Here is a 16,991-nt window from a genome sequence, read left to right on the forward strand (position 1 = left end):
GTGCCAATAGTTTCTGATGTTTCTCTTGCTCCCACTGAGTAGTGCGAGAATGGAAAGACAATGCTATGGAAACCAGACAACAAAGCATTCAGGGCATTCATGAAAGTCCTCTGTTTAAGGTTTCACTCATGTGCTTAATAATCGAAGGAGAAAAAAGTCTCAACCCCATAGATAGGCAAGCTGTGGTTGGAGAAGAAGTGTCAGAAAACAGCAAGCGAAATAAGAGGGAGAGGGAAAAAGATTTTTTTTTAAAGATGGAAAAAGATGGGAAATGAGGACAAGCAGGGATCTCAGCAGAAAGTCTCAATGTCCCCAGGCTAGAATAAGGTCACAAAAAAAAAAAATTCAATCCCAATGGCAAACCAGTGACTTCAGTGAACATGAATTTTCTGGAAAGCACATGTGGGTGGCTGTCAGTTGATGTCACATAGAGATATCTTCTATTTTAAGTATTGAACTCATGTGACTGACATAAAACGGTGAAAACGGTGAAATAAGATTAAGAACAAGTCATTTTAGAAAAAATGGCACTTTGAAGAAGAGTTTGGAACATATTGCCTTAAATTAATTCCAGTTCACCCATGTAAACCGAGTCGTAGAGTTAATGTTTTGTGTTTTTATGAGATAAGGATCTCAACTATATCAGTAGACAAAGTAGAGTCAGAGATCACAGAAATACATTCTGGTTTGATTACACTTTGAGATAATGCATGTTTCCCCCTGAAGCCCATATATCTCCCAGAGGAGTGTTTACCACAAGCTCCAATTAAACATCTTGGGGCATGGAGTGTGTGTACTGCTTGACTGCTCTGCATGATGACAATTATTGAATGTGATATAACAGACCATACATCATTGAGCTCCTTATTAATGTGAACCAGCCAAGCAATCAACGCCCTTTGTTGTTTTTTTTAAAAACTCTTAAATCCGTCCTACACTAGAATAGCTACAAAACTGATTTCCTGCATTTTTCTCTCAATTTGGTGGTCAATTTGTCCCTTACATTTCCTTCCCTTTCTGCCTGGCATGCAGGCCAGTTTGCTGTTCAGTCGGGAGGGGATAGATGACACAACTAGAACAACTTCAGTGCAGATTAGCACATTGATACCAGTAAATGACACAATTCAATCCATATTAAGGGACAGCATTAGTGCAAGGTGAAATCCCCCTCCCATCCATCTGACAAGTTCCACACCCCCTGTCTAACCGAACTTGACCAGCCCTGTAGCAATGCTCATTGGTCATAGAACATAACAGTGCAGTACAGGCCCTTCGGCCCCTGATGTTGCGCCGACCTGTGAAACCACTCTAAAGCCCATTTACACTATTCCCTTATCGTCCATATGTCTATCCAATGACCAGTTGAATGCCCTTAGTGTTGGCGAGTCCACTACTGTTGCAGGCAGGGAATTCCACACCCTTACTACTCTCAGAGTAAAGAACCTACCTCTGACATCTGTCGTATATCTATCTCCCCTCAATTTAAAGCTATGTCCCCTCATGCTAGACAACACCATTTGAGGAAAAAGGCTCTCACTGTCCACCTTATCCAATCCTCTGATCATCTTGTATGCCTCAATTAAGTCACCTCTTAACCTTCTTCTCTCTAACGAAAACAGCCTCATGTCCCTCAGCCTTTCCTCATAGATCTTCCCTCCATACCAGGCAACATTCTGGTAAATCTCCTCTGCAACCTTTCCAATGCTTCCACATCCTTCCTATAATGCGGTGACCAGAATTGCACGCAATACTCTAAATGCGGCCGCACCAGAGTTTTGTACAGCTGCAACATGACCTCATGGCTCCGAAACTCAATCCCTCTACCAATAAAAGCTAACACACCGTACGCCTTCTTAACAACCCTCTCAACGTGAGTGGCAACTTTCAGGGATCTATGTACATGGACACCGAGATCTCTCTGCTCATCCACACTGCCAAGAATCTTACCATTAGCCCAGTACTCTGTCTTCCTGTTATTCCTTCCAAAATGAATCACCTCACACTTTTCTGCATTAAACTCCATTTGCCACCTCTCAGCCCAGCGCTGCAGCTTATCTATCTCCCTCTGTAACTTGTAACATCATTCCGCACTGTCCACAACTCCACCGACTTTAGTGTCATCTGCAAATTTACTCACCCATCCTTCTACGCCCTCCTCCAGGTCATTTATAAAAATGACAAACAGCAGTGGCCCCAAAACAGATCCTTGTGGTACACCACTAGTAACTGGACTCCAGTCTGAACACTTCCCATCAACCACCACCCTTTGTCTTCTTCCAGCTAGCCAATTTCTGATCCAAACTGCTAAATCTCCCTGAATCCCATACTTCCATATTTTCTGCAGTAGACTACCGTGGGGAACCTTATCAAACGCTTTACTGAAATCCATATACACCACATCAACTGCTTTACCCTCATCCATTTGTTTGGTCACCTTCTCAAAGAACTCAATAAGGTCAGTTCAGACTTAAATTTTAAGTTAGGAATTGTCCAATCCAGTGTTATGGCCCTCGGTAGTTTCAATTTGTGCAAATTCAAACTTTAATTGCTTTGCTCCCCTTTTATAACTAACTTTCCTTCTGGCCCTGCTACACCATGAAACCCAGCAAGAGGCTGACTCCCAGTTTTCAGTCAATACTGCCCTTGAAATGAAGCAAGATTTGCATTTATAAAGCGCCTTTATTATGTCACTATATATTTTGTACCTTACAACAGTGGCTATACTTCACAAGTACTTAATTGTCTCAGAAAACCTTGAGATGAGACGGTTGTTCTATGATAAGAGGCTGAGCAAACTGGAACTTAGAAGAGATTGAGAGGTAATCTCATTGAAACCTACAAGATCCCGAATGGGCTTTCTTAAATTCGTTCATGGGATGTGGCCGTCGCTGGCTGGGTCAGCATTTACTGCCTACCCCTGAGGGCATTTAACAGTCAAACACATTGCCGTGGGTCTGGAGTCACATGTCGGCCAGACCAGGTAAGGATGGCAGATTTCCTTCCCTAAAGGACATTAGTGAATCAGATGGGTTTTTATGACAATCGACAATTGTTTCATGGTCACCTTTAAACTTTTAATTCCAGACTTTTATTGAATTGAAATTCCATCAACAGCCCTGGTGGGATTCAAACTCGGGTCTGGATTATTAGTCCAGTGCCAATACCACTATGACACCGCCTCCCCTTGACATGACAGACACTGAGAGGCTGTTTTCCCTGGCTAATCTAGACTATGGTGCCCAGTCTCAGGATAAGGGGCTTATTGATCATTTAGACTGAGATGAGAAGAAACTTCTTCACTTGCGGAGGGTTGCAAACCTTTGGCATTAGAGAGCTGTGCATACTCCATCGTTGAATATATTAAAGACTGAAATATTCTGACTTCTGGCCTCTCAGAGAATTGAGCAATATATTGAACGTGCAGGAAAGGGGGGTTGAGGTTGAAGATTAGCCATGATTGTACTCAATGGCGGAGCAGGCCTGAAGGGTGGTATGGCCTCCTCCTCTTCCTATTTCTTGCGTTTTTGTCTTCTTATGGGTGTCTGGTGGTCATAAAAGGTGCTATACAAATGCAAATCTTGCTTCTTTCCCCCCTCACCTCCCACATGACCTCAGGATATCCTCTACAGTCATTGTTATTATGCAGGAAATGTGGATATTAATTTGTGCACAGCAAGCTCCCACAAAAAGCAACATGACAATACCCAGGTAATTTGTTTCAACTGGCCTTGGTCGAAAGTTAAATATTGGCCTGGGTGGTAGGAGGCAAATGGGAGAAGGCTGGTTTTACCCTGGGGAAGTCTTGCCCCTAAATCACCACCTTTTCCTCAAAAGCTTAGATCAGGAATGTTTCCACACAGCAAATGAATGTGCAGATCCCATGTATTAACCACCAATACCGCACTTCAATTTTCCCATTACAGGCCCTTCCCATTCCACTCCCACCACCCCCCAAAAAGACTCTGCAATTTGCAAACACTGCACTTATTCCTTTTTAAAAAATAAATTTAAAGTACCCAATTCTTTGTTTTCCAATTAAGGGGCAATTTAGCGTGGCCAATCCACCTACCCTGTACATCTTTGGGTTGTGGGGATGAGACCCACACAGACACAGGGAGAATGTGCAAACTCCACACAGGCAACGACCCGGGGGCTGGGATCGAACCCGAGTCCCAGGCACTGTGAGGCAGCAGGGCTAACCACTTTGTCACTGTGCCATCCAGGTATTCCTAATTTAATATTATTCCACGAGTACTTCTAATAGTTTGAGGGAGTTGGTGTGAGAAGAATGTGAGGTTAATAATCCATTCTGTTTAGACTCTGCTGCAACCACTCAAGACAAACACTGCTAGAGTATCTGCCCTTCAGAATGAGTAACGGGATTGTTAAAGGCTGCTACTGATAAGGCAACAGGGCTGTGATATCATGTTACAGGTCTGAATACCAACATATGAATCCCTGCAAATGAAGCTATAGAGACAGACGTTCATTTTGGTGCTTTAATTATGTAACTCGATGACTATCCCAAAGTAAAGAGCTGTCAACGACTGGAGGTTGTGGACTGGCGCATTCCAAACTCCAGGCCCACATGCTCAGGAGCGCCTTATCTCAAAGAGGAAGCCGTCATTGGAGCTGGCTTCCCCACCCAGCCTGAAGCCTGAGCAGGGTGACTTGTGGAATTCCTCCTGTCCCTTAACCTCTTCCCCTGGCCTCAAACTGAGACTGGTGTGGGGAGCGGCCCTGATATGGCCATTAATTGACCACTTAAGGACCTCAATTATGGTTTGGACGCATGAGTCATCGTTGGCCCCGCCCACCCCCCGTAAAATTGCAGGCAAGTGAGGGGGCGGACAAGAGGGTGGTGGGAAGGCCTCTTGGGACATCTTCCAGAACCACCACCCGCCCATCCCTGCAAACCTGCCGGTGGGGACCTTGAAATTCTGTCCATGATCTCCGATCAATGTCAGTGAGGCCTATGGGAAAATGTGTGCAATCATATTAGGATGGGGGGGGGGGGGGGGGGGGGGGGGGCGGCGTTGCAATGTCCACTATGTTCTATGTAGCAAAATCAGATGCGAATCATTTACAAGCTGGCGCCTGATTTTGCTACTCAGTGCACAGAGGACATCTTCGCTCCTCGGACCTTAACAGGAACAGGCATCACAAATCAGCACACAGGACACACGTGGAGGGTGAGTGCTTGGAAAGGAGTAACAGAAGAGTCCCTCTGTAAAAATGTCCTGCTGAACAAGCCAGGATTCAGGGGGAGCCTCTTGGAAAAGCAAAACTTCCACAAGTATTTAGAACAGTGCTTAGAGGTCGTGTGAAGAATCAGATTGCAGTGAGGTGTTCTGCTACAAAGTTCACTTAATATCATTGTGAACTTAAGTGTTGAGCTTCCTCCCTCCGTTATACTGCGTACAATACCACGTAAAACAAAACTATTCCGCTGAATGCTGGGCAGCTTCAAATTCCATGGAGAAAATCAGACAACTTCACACGGACCACATCAAAGTATTTATGCGTAAATAAGAATGGTTTAGATTTGAGCTGCTCAGCCTTCCTTGAGCAAAGCATGGCCACCGTCCAACAAGACCGCCACAAATCACTATTTAATTAGTGCACCAAGGCGTTTCATGATGCCAATGCTTCTGATGAAGCCTTTGTTGAGTCTTGAGCTGTTTACACAGTCCAACCTGATTGACCTGTTTGAATGCACAGTGAGCCCACAATACTTTATCAAGGTGTAATCCTCAAGGGATCTCGCCTCTACATCAATAAAAAATGAGATTACAGTAAGGTTAAACTTAGGTTAGAGACAAACCACTGACATACATGACTCCAAATGTGGCATCACAATCCCTTGTTGTCTTGTCTGGGCTTCACATTCCTTCCACTGTTTCTTACTGTGAGAATCACCAAAGTTTTCATCTATATGAGGTCAACACTCCCTTGTTTTGAATGAGGTGGAGTCGTAAATGGCGCTTGCATTGCCAAATCTTTCTTTGTTGGCTTACAATGCAACGAGAAACTTCATCAAAGTGCATCTGTCTGTGGCATCTTGGCATCTTCTAGCCCCCTTCAAATGTCTCTTTGCCACAAGAAACCCGTCTGTAAGCACGAGGCCTTGTATCTTCTTCTTTCCAAGAGTTTATTCTATGTTCCTGTTGGTGACAGTTGGACGAGCTGAGAATGGGTCACCTTTCAGTCTTTTGTATTTGGTCATATATATATATATATATAGCATCAATGCTGACCGAAGCTCCTTTGCATTGCTGATGTGTCAATGGGGATTTTCCACCTATTGTACCAACTATCCTTGCTGCCTCCTCTGCCTCTTTATTCTGGAGCCAGCACAGCTTGCACCTGTGAAGTGGTTTGGAATACTCTTGACTTTCAGTTCAAATTATAACCGGGCCATAATTTGCATAAAAGCGCCAATTATGCAAAATGAATGGACATTTAGGGTGCGATTTAACGGCCTTGTTGACCCCACTTGGTGTCATGGGGGTAACACCCTGCCCAGAACCCGGCCACCCAGGGGCCCCCGATCGCACGGGTTAGATCCCGCGCCTTGGATAACTGCGGTGAGTTCATATTCAAGTGAGCTTTATTGCAAACGAATATGCTGATTTGGGTCCCGCCCATTGTGGTTGGGATCCAGATTGTGATGTCTCATGAGATCCCGTTAGGTCTCTTGAGATTTACCGGCCACGTTGCATCCCAGGTTGTGCGTGGCGCGCCTGTTAGATTTCGCCCCAAGTGTTGGTGAATGTGTGGATCTCACCCAAAATGTCGGCATGAAATGCCACGCCAAACTCGCCCAAAATGACACTTGGCAATTTTTGGTTAATTTGCGCCCTTGGTGTTGCGGCCTTGCACTGACCAAGAAATAAATTTAAACTCGATTTGCTGAAAGAGTTGTACAAGGGTTATAATAATCTGTGCGGGATTCAAAACTAGATAAAAAGGCAAGTGTTCAGATTCTTAGAATCATAGGAATTGCTGTGCAGAATGAAGCCTGCACGCCATTTGTGTCTTTACTCGAGTCAGCTGCTCAACTAAAGCCACTTGTTTCAATTCCATATCCCTGTATTTTACAAAAAAAATTTTAATTACTTTTTCTGAGTTATAAAGCCAGGACTCAGAGTGCACTTTCTCTATCTCAATATCCACATTGACAAAATTTTCACTGTTGGAATAACCCCCAAAGATTTTCTTTTGTCATCTCCCTTTGACCTTCCAATAATTATGTTTCGTCAATGTTCCCTTCTCATTGACTTGCGAACTTGCAATATGTTTGAAAATATTTATTGGGCATGCCCACCACTCTACCCCCACCTCCCCCCACCCGCCTTTCTCACTCCTCTTAAATATCTCCGTGAAGAAAGTAGCAGTTCTTCAGAATTATAACTTGGCATTCCTGGCACCATTCAAGTGAATCTTTCAAAAGCCCAACTACTCTCATGAGTCATGCTGCATGGCCTAAATATCCTTCGATAACAGGACTGCCAGAACTTTTTTAAAAATTCTCCCATGTGATGTTGGCACTGCTGGCAAAGCCAGCATTTGTTGTCCATCCCTAATTGCCATTGAACTGAGTAGCTTGCTCGGGCATTTCAGAGGGCAGCTAAGAGTCAACCACATTGCTGTGGGTCTGGAGTCACATGTAGGCCAGACCAGGTAATGATGGCAGGTTTCCTTCCTTAAAGGACATGTGAATCAGCGAAACATTACAACAATCAATGATAGTTTCATGGTCACCATTATTGAGACAAGCTTTACAATTACAGTTTTTTTATTGATTGAATTTAAATTCCACCAGCTGCCATGGTGGGATTTGAACCCATGTCTCCAGAGCATTAATTTGGGCCTCTGGATGACTAGGCCAATGACATTGCCACTAGCCACCGCACCCACTCTGAAATTCCTAATGGTTAAAACATTAATAAACAAGTTGCAGGGTCCTTTGTCCTTGCAGACTAGTTTCCATTGACCAGGCCTGGCTTAATAAAAGTAGATGGCCTTTGTACAATTCCCTTTGGATTTGATTTCTGCTGCTCACGGATTCATTATCATATCTTCAGAGATAACGAGGTCAGTTAATCTGATGCTCCGAGAAGGTTCCATTTGTTTGAAAGTCACAGCCAAACATGGGCCGGGATTCTCCGAGCCCGCGCCGGCTTGGAGAATCATAGTTGACGGCCCGCGACGTTTGTGCGCGACTCTCCGGCGAACGGAGAATCGCCGGCAGGGCACGTTTTTTAAAAGGCGCTCTGATCTCTGTGGGGTCGGCCTCGCAGGCTCTATCAGCCCCCGCCCCATCACAGTGAAGGCATAAACCATGGTCACTGATTTTTCTTTCAGAAAGATTCAAGATATGAACTAAAAATTCGGCTGTACAGCTGGAGACCCACATGCCAGTTTTCAGTCAGAGCCTGACACAAAACAAATGGGAAAATCTGCCCACAGTGAGATGCCTTAGCACCATTACAATACCAAGCGTATTACGCTTTGGGAATGAGTATTGGGGAAGGCTGGAGCAAATTATTTTTTAAATAAAGTTTATTCAAAAATGTTCGTTTAGACATACAAACGGTTCACTCCATTCCATCAAATAAACAAAAATATGCCCAACCCCACCCCATCCAACCCCGTACCTAGACTGTCCTCTCCAAACCCCCTCCTTCCCCCCAATAGCTGACAGTAACCAGCTCCTTGAAAATATTAATGAACAGCCACCACCTGAGTAAAACCTGATCCTTTCAAAGTATACTTCTCCAGCTGCAGAAAATCCATGACGTCCCCTAACCAAGGTGGTGCTGGGGACCTCCACCCGAGCAAGACTTGCCTCTGGGCTATTAGAGAGGTGAAGGCCAAGACATCTGCCTCCTTCCCCTTCTGCCGCTCCGGAAAGTCTGAAACTCCAAAGGTGGCCACCATCAGGCACGGTTCCACCTTAACCTATAGAACCTGACACTGTTTCGAAAAACGAAGCTGAAAAGTCAGCCAGCCTGGGGCAAGACCAAAACATATGTGTGTGGTTCGCCAGCCCACTAGAACATCTGGTACATCTCTCCTCCACCCCAGGGAAGAACCTACTCATACGCGCCCTCGTCAAGTGCGACTTCATACAATAGATCATCATAGAATTTACAGTGCAGAGGGAGGCCATTCGAACCTGCACCAGCCCTTGGAAAGAGCACCCCACTTAAACCCAAACCTCCACACTATCTCCATAACCCAGTAACCCCACCTAACCTTCTGGACACTAAGGGGCAATTTAGCCTGGCCAATCCATCTAACCTGCACATCTTTGGAATGTGGGAGGAAACCGGAGCACCCGGAGGAAACCCATCCAGACACGGGGAGAAATGCAAACTCCACACTGACTTATGCACCACCTTAAACTGTATCAAACTTAACCTCACACAGGAGGAGGTGGAGTTGGCCCGATGCAGACCTTCGCTCCGCATCAGCCCCCTCCAAGACTACCCCCAACTCGAACTGAAGCAAATTCTCCTGATATATTCAACTCACTGGGCAAGATTTTCCATGAAGGGTCAGAAAGGGACGGGGTCAGAAAGGGACGGGGTCAGAAAGGGACAGGGTCAGACAGGGACGGGGTCAGACAGGGACGGGGTCAGACAGGGACGGGGTCAGACAGGGACGGGGTCAGACAGGGACGGGGTCAGACAGGGACGGGGTTAAAAGACTCCTTTGCCCAACTGGTTAAATAATTATTTCATTCCTAAACATATGTACACTTTCAATGTCCCTTTCATACTTTAATCACAGTGAAATTGTTTCCCATTCTCCTCTGTGGAGCTTTAATAAGCCAGTACCAAACCCAGTCTGCACCCACCCATAACATTTATCTGTCACACTGCTGATTTTTTTATTTCAGTGACTAACAAAAACATAGTTCTAAATCATTTAACACATCATGGGCGTGACTCGCTGATAATCTCTGGTCACCCCTCACCGACGTTGGCTTCACCCCAAATGCCTTTAGCTAGAAGGGTGCTGAAACATGTGTACGTGACTGTGAGCCTGTAGAGATTACAGCAGCGCATGTTTGATAAGTACCATGATGCGACTGCATGGTGATAAGATCACCTGTTACTGTAAAAATCCTCTGCAGGCCATGTACCTGACCCCTTGGAACAAAACCAATTGTGTTTCTGTGCCAAGGACTGTTCCGGGTTTAGTCAGCAATATAAAATCTACAAGGTTGGATGTGAACTGTCCGAACTGAACCCTACACTCTCACCTTAAACCTTACCTGCTTCCCCAAAAACATGTCCTTTTGACTGGGTCAAAACGAACCCAAACTTCCATCCACCTTGCTACTTATTCCTTTTCTGTTTGCGTCATCTGTCTTAATCCTTTGTTGCTCAGTCCATCCCTATCCTAAATCCTCCAGGCCATACCAGGCGGTGGCGTAGTGGTATTGTCACTAGCCTAGTAATCCAGAGACCCACTGTAATGCTCTGGGGTCCCTGGTTCGAATCTCCCCATGGCAGATGGTGAAACTTGAATTCAATAAAAAGCTGCAATTGAAAGCATAATTATGACGATTGTCGTAAAAACACATCTGGTTCACTAATGTCCTGCAGGGAAGAAAATCTCGCCATCCTTACCCGGTCTGGCCGACAAGTGACTCCAGACCCACACAGCGAAGCAATGTGGTTGACTCTTAACAGCCCCACTCCCCTCTGAAATGGCCTAGCAAGCCACTCAGTTCAAGGACAACTAGGGATGGGCAACAAGTGCTGGCCCAGCCCACATCCCAAGAACGAATTTTTAAAAATTTATCACCCAAATCCTGCACCCTTCAGTTCCTCTCTCTTTTAAATCTCTACCCTTCATTCTAACCCGATGGTAAGCCCTCTACCGCTTGGTCCATCTCCCTTTAAATCCTCTCTCCCCGAGAAAATGTACTGGAAAATGTTATGATGTTAAGCGTGCTATACAACTGCAAGTTGGTGATATAAATGTTTCTGTTTCACTCAGCTCAATCTCTACTATCTGACTTCACGAAATGCATCTCATTTATATCGTCTACCCCAATCTTTTGCCCATGTGTGCGAATGTTCCACCTATTGCCCATGTGTACAAATGTTCCAGCTAATTTACCATTCTATTTCTAACTCCAACCTGCGTCCTTTGATATCTGAAGTTGGTGCAAAAGACCGCTCTGTATCAACTGCGTCGTACAAAGAGCTTTATTGCTGTTTTTAATCATGAAGTAATAATCCTTTAATCTAGGAAAGGATCAGAGCTTGTAAAATGCAGGATCGCAGAGGTTGGAAGACCAAGTGGCCTGGTTGAAAAGTAGATTTATTAATTTTACTATCTGCATGTGGTATTATCAGGTATTGTGGTACCTAAGAGGCTGATGACTATTGGTTAAACCTAGGAATTTACCATTGGCTGTTGATACGTAGCTCCGCCTGTAAGAACCGGTGCCGTCCCAGCAGCCTTCACTTTCTGTACCGAAGCTGCTGGGGAACAAGTTCTAGTCGATTAAAACCTTCAGTTATGAAATCACCTCGTCTTGAGTGTAATTGATCGTGCATCACTGCAATAGTCTTCAAAGTTGCGGTGTGTACATTGTGACATCAACTGTGATAGTCTGAATAATATAATTTAATTGCAGACATGTAGGGGGTCTTATGGCACAGTGATAATGCCCCTACCACTGGACCAGAAGCTCCGGGCTCCAGTCCAGCACCACGACTTATTGGCCACAGAAGGAGTGTTCATTACGCGGATCAACGAGCTGATAATTAGCTCGGGTCCTTCCAGCACTTCCCCCACTATTCCCCAAAGGAAAAATAGTGCGGGTGTGAAGATTGGCTAAAAATAAAATTGCAGACATCATTTGTGACCAGAACACTCATAATCCACATGTAACAAAGTTCATTATTGTCTAGCTTAAAACTAGAGATGGTTTATCAACTAATATTACTTCACATGATCTGGAGCAGGTATGGATATGGAGGGTCAGGGAAAGAACAGCACTGGCAGCTTACCTAAGCCTTGCATCCGTAGCATAAGGTTCTGCTCGGAATCGTTGTATTCTGTGAATAGATGCTGTAAGTACCTTTGAATGTGCTAGTCAAACACAGCAGTAAGGATCTCTCCCTCACTGTTCCAATACGCATATCACTAACACCTTACGGTCAACCATTGAGAGATAGATCTCTGACTCTATGGGTTGAATTATACAAGGCTCCAGGATCACAGAATAATACAGCGCAGCTCCCACATCCCGGCAGTGCTCAAGGAGGCGTTCGGCAATGGATCGGAACTTTGTAAGTGTTTGGGATGGGGGAAACGCGGGTCAGTGTGAGGGCTGAGATTTGAGATGGGGGGAAGGGAACATGGGGGAGTCATTAATACTTGAGGGAGCCCTCCAATGAGCGCAGTGGGCCGATGAAAGTGGGACACTCCCATATCTACCAACCAGCCGCCAAGAGAAACCTAGCTGATTGCTTGGCTTGGATCTCTCCCACCATCGGTTTAATCCTGGTAGTGGCAGAATGAGGCCCCCTAAGTGGGCCGCATTTGACCCACTGGAGGGAGAGTTGTCTGATGCCACCCCTGCCACTGCTAAAATTGCAGTAGGAGAAGGATGAGGGGGGGGGGGGCACCCACTTAATTTAACATGTACCTCTCCCTTCTCCCCACACCCCCACCCCTTTCTCCCTACCTCGACACCCCTTTCTGCCCAACTCCCACATCCCCTTCTCCCCACCCCACCCCCTTCTCCAGACACCCCCTTCTCCCCACTCCACCCCCTCTCCCTTCTCCCCCAGCCCCCCACAACATCTTCTCCCAACCCCCTGGTCCCACCACCACCCCCACACCCCCTTCTCCCCACACCCCCCCCACACCCTCTTCTCCCCACCTTCTCCCCAACCCACACTCTCTCCCTTCTCCCACACTCCCCCCCCCACACCTTCTCCCCACAACCCCCCCACACCCCATTCTCCCCACCTCCACACCCCTTCACTCCACACCGACCCCCTCGCTTTCAAATCCACGAGCTTGGGAGTGCTAAATCCAATCCTACGTCTGTCCAGAATGAATTACATTTAATTTTTAAAGTCAAATTAAGGCATCTATATGCATTTTGTATTTAATTGTGACAATTTATTAAATCCTGGTAGAGGTTTAGAAATAGGGGCAGCACGGTAGCATTGTGGATAGCACAATTGCTTACAGCTCCAGGGTCCCAGGTTTGATTCTGGCTTGGGTCACTGTCTGTGCGGAGTCTGCACATCCTCCCCGTGTGTGCGTGGGTTTCCTCCGGGTGCTCCGGTTTCCTCCCACAGTCCAAAGATGTGCAGGTTAGGTGGATTGGCCATGAAAAATTGCCCTTAGTGTCCAAAATTGCCCTTCGTGTTGGGTGGAGTTGCTGGGTTATGGGGATAGGGTGGAGGTGTTGACCTTGGGTAGGGTGCTCTTTCCAAGAGCCGGTGCAGACTCGATGGGCCGAATGGCCTCCTTCTGCACTGTAAATTCTATGATAATCTATGATAAACCAAATGCAGGCCTGTACATTAATATACACAGAAATTATTGGTCAAACACCACAGGTAGGTCAGATTTTGAATGGAAAAGGTCATTCTGATGGAGACACACACCTGAATTAACTATATTTTCTCTATGCAGCTGTTGTCTGACCCTGCTGTGCATTTTTAATCTTTTTTCGTTCATTTCAAAATACCAGTATTTGCAGGTTTCCTGATCCTTGCACTCGTTGATGCATGTTTACCTTCTCTAATTAATAGAACAGAAGGTGACCGAGTGACTAGCACACCAGAATGGAAGGTGGGTGAGTAACTAACATACCAGAATGGAAGGTGACCGAATAACTAACACACTGGGCTTTCAGCTCTGGGTGAAGAAAGAAAATGGCTCGCTGAAATCAAAATAAAAAGGGAATTCAATGGAAATAACAGATTGACTTTGGGCTATAGTAATGACTGTAATTCTGGACTGCATGTGGCAAAATTATCTTGTGGCTTTACTAGTCCAGCATCTCAACATCTGTAATTATACAATTGCCATTTGTATTTGCAACTCAGAACCACACCGCTGCAGACTCATGGTCGACCACCAGAGGACCCCAGTGACCAATGGATGATCTCTTTCCAGCAATGGGAAAGTACTTCAGTATCCACAGCTGTTAGTTTTCACAAATCCAAGTGACTTTACCACTTGGATTGTGCCCATCCAGGCCTTCTGAGAAACACTGGACTTTGGACCAATGGAATTTCCATCGCTTGAGAAATGCTTGGTTTATTGGCCCTGTCCTTCTGGAGTCGGGACGGGAGACGGCCAGTTGATCCCGGGAGCGGCCTTGTGAGATGTAACGAGATATCGCGAGACATCACAATCTCTCGCAGAGTTCAGCGAGTTTAGAAACCCACGTAATTCTGCTGATGCCGGATTGAATGGCCACCCAGCATCTACCGGCCTCGCTGAGGAGGCCCCAGCCGAGCGCTGTTCAGCAGTGTTCCCCACAAATGGGGACCAGGCAGAACGGCACCGGGGGGGGGGGTCTCCCGGGCGATCTGAGGCCCAGAATGATTGACCTCCGGGCTGGGGGTGGGGGGGGGGGGGGGGGGTGTCCTCGCCGGGGCCCAAAATAGCAGCAGAATGCCATTAGGTAGCAGCGCCGGGCATGGCCCCACCAATCCTGCCCAGAACGGTCACTGATTGTTTGTTGGGTTGGATCGTGCCCAACTGGATTGTAGAACTGATCACAACATAGCAACTTCCATAAACGGAAACAGAGGTCATAGACAGTGTAAATATTCCTGGACACATCTGTTAAACGACATGGCTATCCTATTGAACAAGAATAATATTCTCATCCAAAATGGATGACACAGCAGTACTTTTGTGAGGAGGGATAGCCAGAGACCCCATTTCTTACCCTCGTTCACTGCTGATGAGATTTGAGGGATCTACACAAATGATTCCCTCATCTGGGTGTGGGGATGGCCCCGAGTCCGGAGGTGGCGATATTTGGTGTGTCGGAAGATATGGGAGTCCAGGTGAGGAGAGAGGCCAATATATTGGCTTTTGCCTCCCTGATAGCCCGGAGACGGATCTTGTTGTGTTGACGGGATTCGGAGCCCCCGAAGGCGGGGATGTGGGTGAGTGACCTAGCAGAATTCCTGAGGTTGGAGAAGGTCCTGAGGTTGGTAGAGGGGTTCACCCAGAGCTGGAAACCGTTCATTGAGGGGTCAGCAAGGTTAGGGGGGAAATAAGGAGGTAACAATGGGGAAGGTGGGCTGTAGTGGGGCATTGGTATCGAGGAGGTTTGGGATTTGTGGCTGTTTGGTTAGGTTGATGTCTTGGCCTTCTGATATTTTCGTGTATATTTGTAAAAAGCCTTGAATAAAAATAGATATTTTAAAAAAACACAATGATCAGGTTTCTCCCCAAAACTGTTTGTCCTTCCAGCCTGTCACATAAAATGAGCAGTCACATCTAAAATCTAATCTCGCTGTTTACCAGCGGATAACACTGCCAGATAATGATATCACCGAAGCAGACACCAAACACACCACCTTTGAGGATTAACCAATGAGTTACCACAGCTGCAGCAGCTGCCTTGTGCTTCAGTGTAATGAAAAGCACAATTTCTAAGACCACATCTGTTTCATGTGATTCACGGAGAGCAACATCTCAGTTCGAGGGATTAAACTGAAAATTGTAATTAACGGTGAGATTGCAGTGGCTGGATTTAAAACATTTTTAAAAGGTGAGGTACGTTGACTCACCTTGACAAGTCCTTTCATTAGTAAGGAGTTTGTAGCCCTTCTTGCAGCTGCACTCAAAACTTCCAATTGTGTTCCTGCAGACATGGTCACAGCCACCATTGTGCAGGCGACATTCATCAATATCTGCATGGGAGGGGCAAACAGCGGGAGAGAAAGAACGTAGAGAGGGAGAATGAGAGAGAGTCCGGGAGAGAGAATGAGAAAGAGTCAGAGACGAAGAGCAAGAAAATAGGGAGGTGTAGAGAAGGGACATGGAACGAGTTAGCAAGAGAGAAATAGAGGGTATGAAAGGCACAGAGCGAGTGAATGAGGGATGGGAGAGTGAGAGGCAGAGAGAGAGGTTTTTATTTAGAGAGGGAGAGAGAATGAGAAAGTGAGAGATAAAGAGGAAGAGAGAGCGGAGGCATGGAGAAAGAGCAAGTTAGCAAGAGAATCATTGAAGGAATGTGGAAGGCACAGAGAGAGTGAGGGATAGGAAAGAGAGAGAGGCAGAGAGAGAAATTTATATATATATACATATGTGAGAGAGAGAATGAGAGAATGAGTGAGAGACAGGGACATAGAGTGAGATGGTGAGAGTGGCAAGACAGGGAGAGAGAATCATAGAGTGAGACGGTGAGAGAGGTAGTAAGACAGAGAGAGAAAGATATAGAGAGATAGAGAGGCATAGGAAAAGAGAGAAGTGAAAAGCAAACAATTTCACAGTATTAGTACCAACTTCATAGCAATTCAGTGAAGTGTCACACTTACAAAGTAAATATATCACCAAAGAAACATGGGTGCCTTTACTTGTCCTGGTCATGATCTCACTCTTGGAGAGAATACAGGAAATACTTGCTGTTTGACAAGCAAATCCTCTCACACCGCTTCTATGTCTTTTTTTCCTAATCTTCCTTACCACATTATTGATAGCATTGTGGCCACTATTCCTCGGATTTGTCACGTTTAGTTTTTAAATACAATATTCATTGCACCCTTCTTCTGATTTTTATTCTATTGCAATCAAGACAGACTGTGCCATCTATAATTCCAAATAGTTCTTTCTGGGGCTGATGTGTTGGGTGCTCTGGATCCCTGGAACACCAGGCCACCAACACTTAAAATAGTGCAACAATATTTTATTAAGTTAGAAACTGTTGAACATACTTTCACTGTGGGTTAACATGATGTTAGATTAAACTAAAG

At 45.7% G+C, this 16,991-nt stretch overlaps 1 protein-coding gene across 2 annotated transcripts in view; it reads right to left on the minus strand.

Annotated features, from left to right (window-relative positions):
• Positions 1-16,991, minus strand: part of LOC140393894 (signal peptide, CUB and EGF-like domain-containing protein 3) — a 520,338-nt gene that overhangs the window by 127,696 nt on the left and 375,651 nt on the right. For both annotated transcript variants that reach the window (XM_072480490.1, XM_072480491.1), the window contains one exon: positions 15,807-15,929. In XM_072480490.1, the coding sequence (XP_072336591.1) occupies positions 15,807-15,929 (123 nt within the window). The remainder of the gene's footprint in view (positions 1-15,806; positions 15,930-16,991) is intronic.

Source organism: Scyliorhinus torazame, chromosome 17, assembly GCF_047496885.1.
Source record: "Scyliorhinus torazame isolate Kashiwa2021f chromosome 17, sScyTor2.1, whole genome shotgun sequence".
Taxonomy (NCBI): domain Eukaryota; kingdom Metazoa; phylum Chordata; class Chondrichthyes; order Carcharhiniformes; family Scyliorhinidae; genus Scyliorhinus; species Scyliorhinus torazame.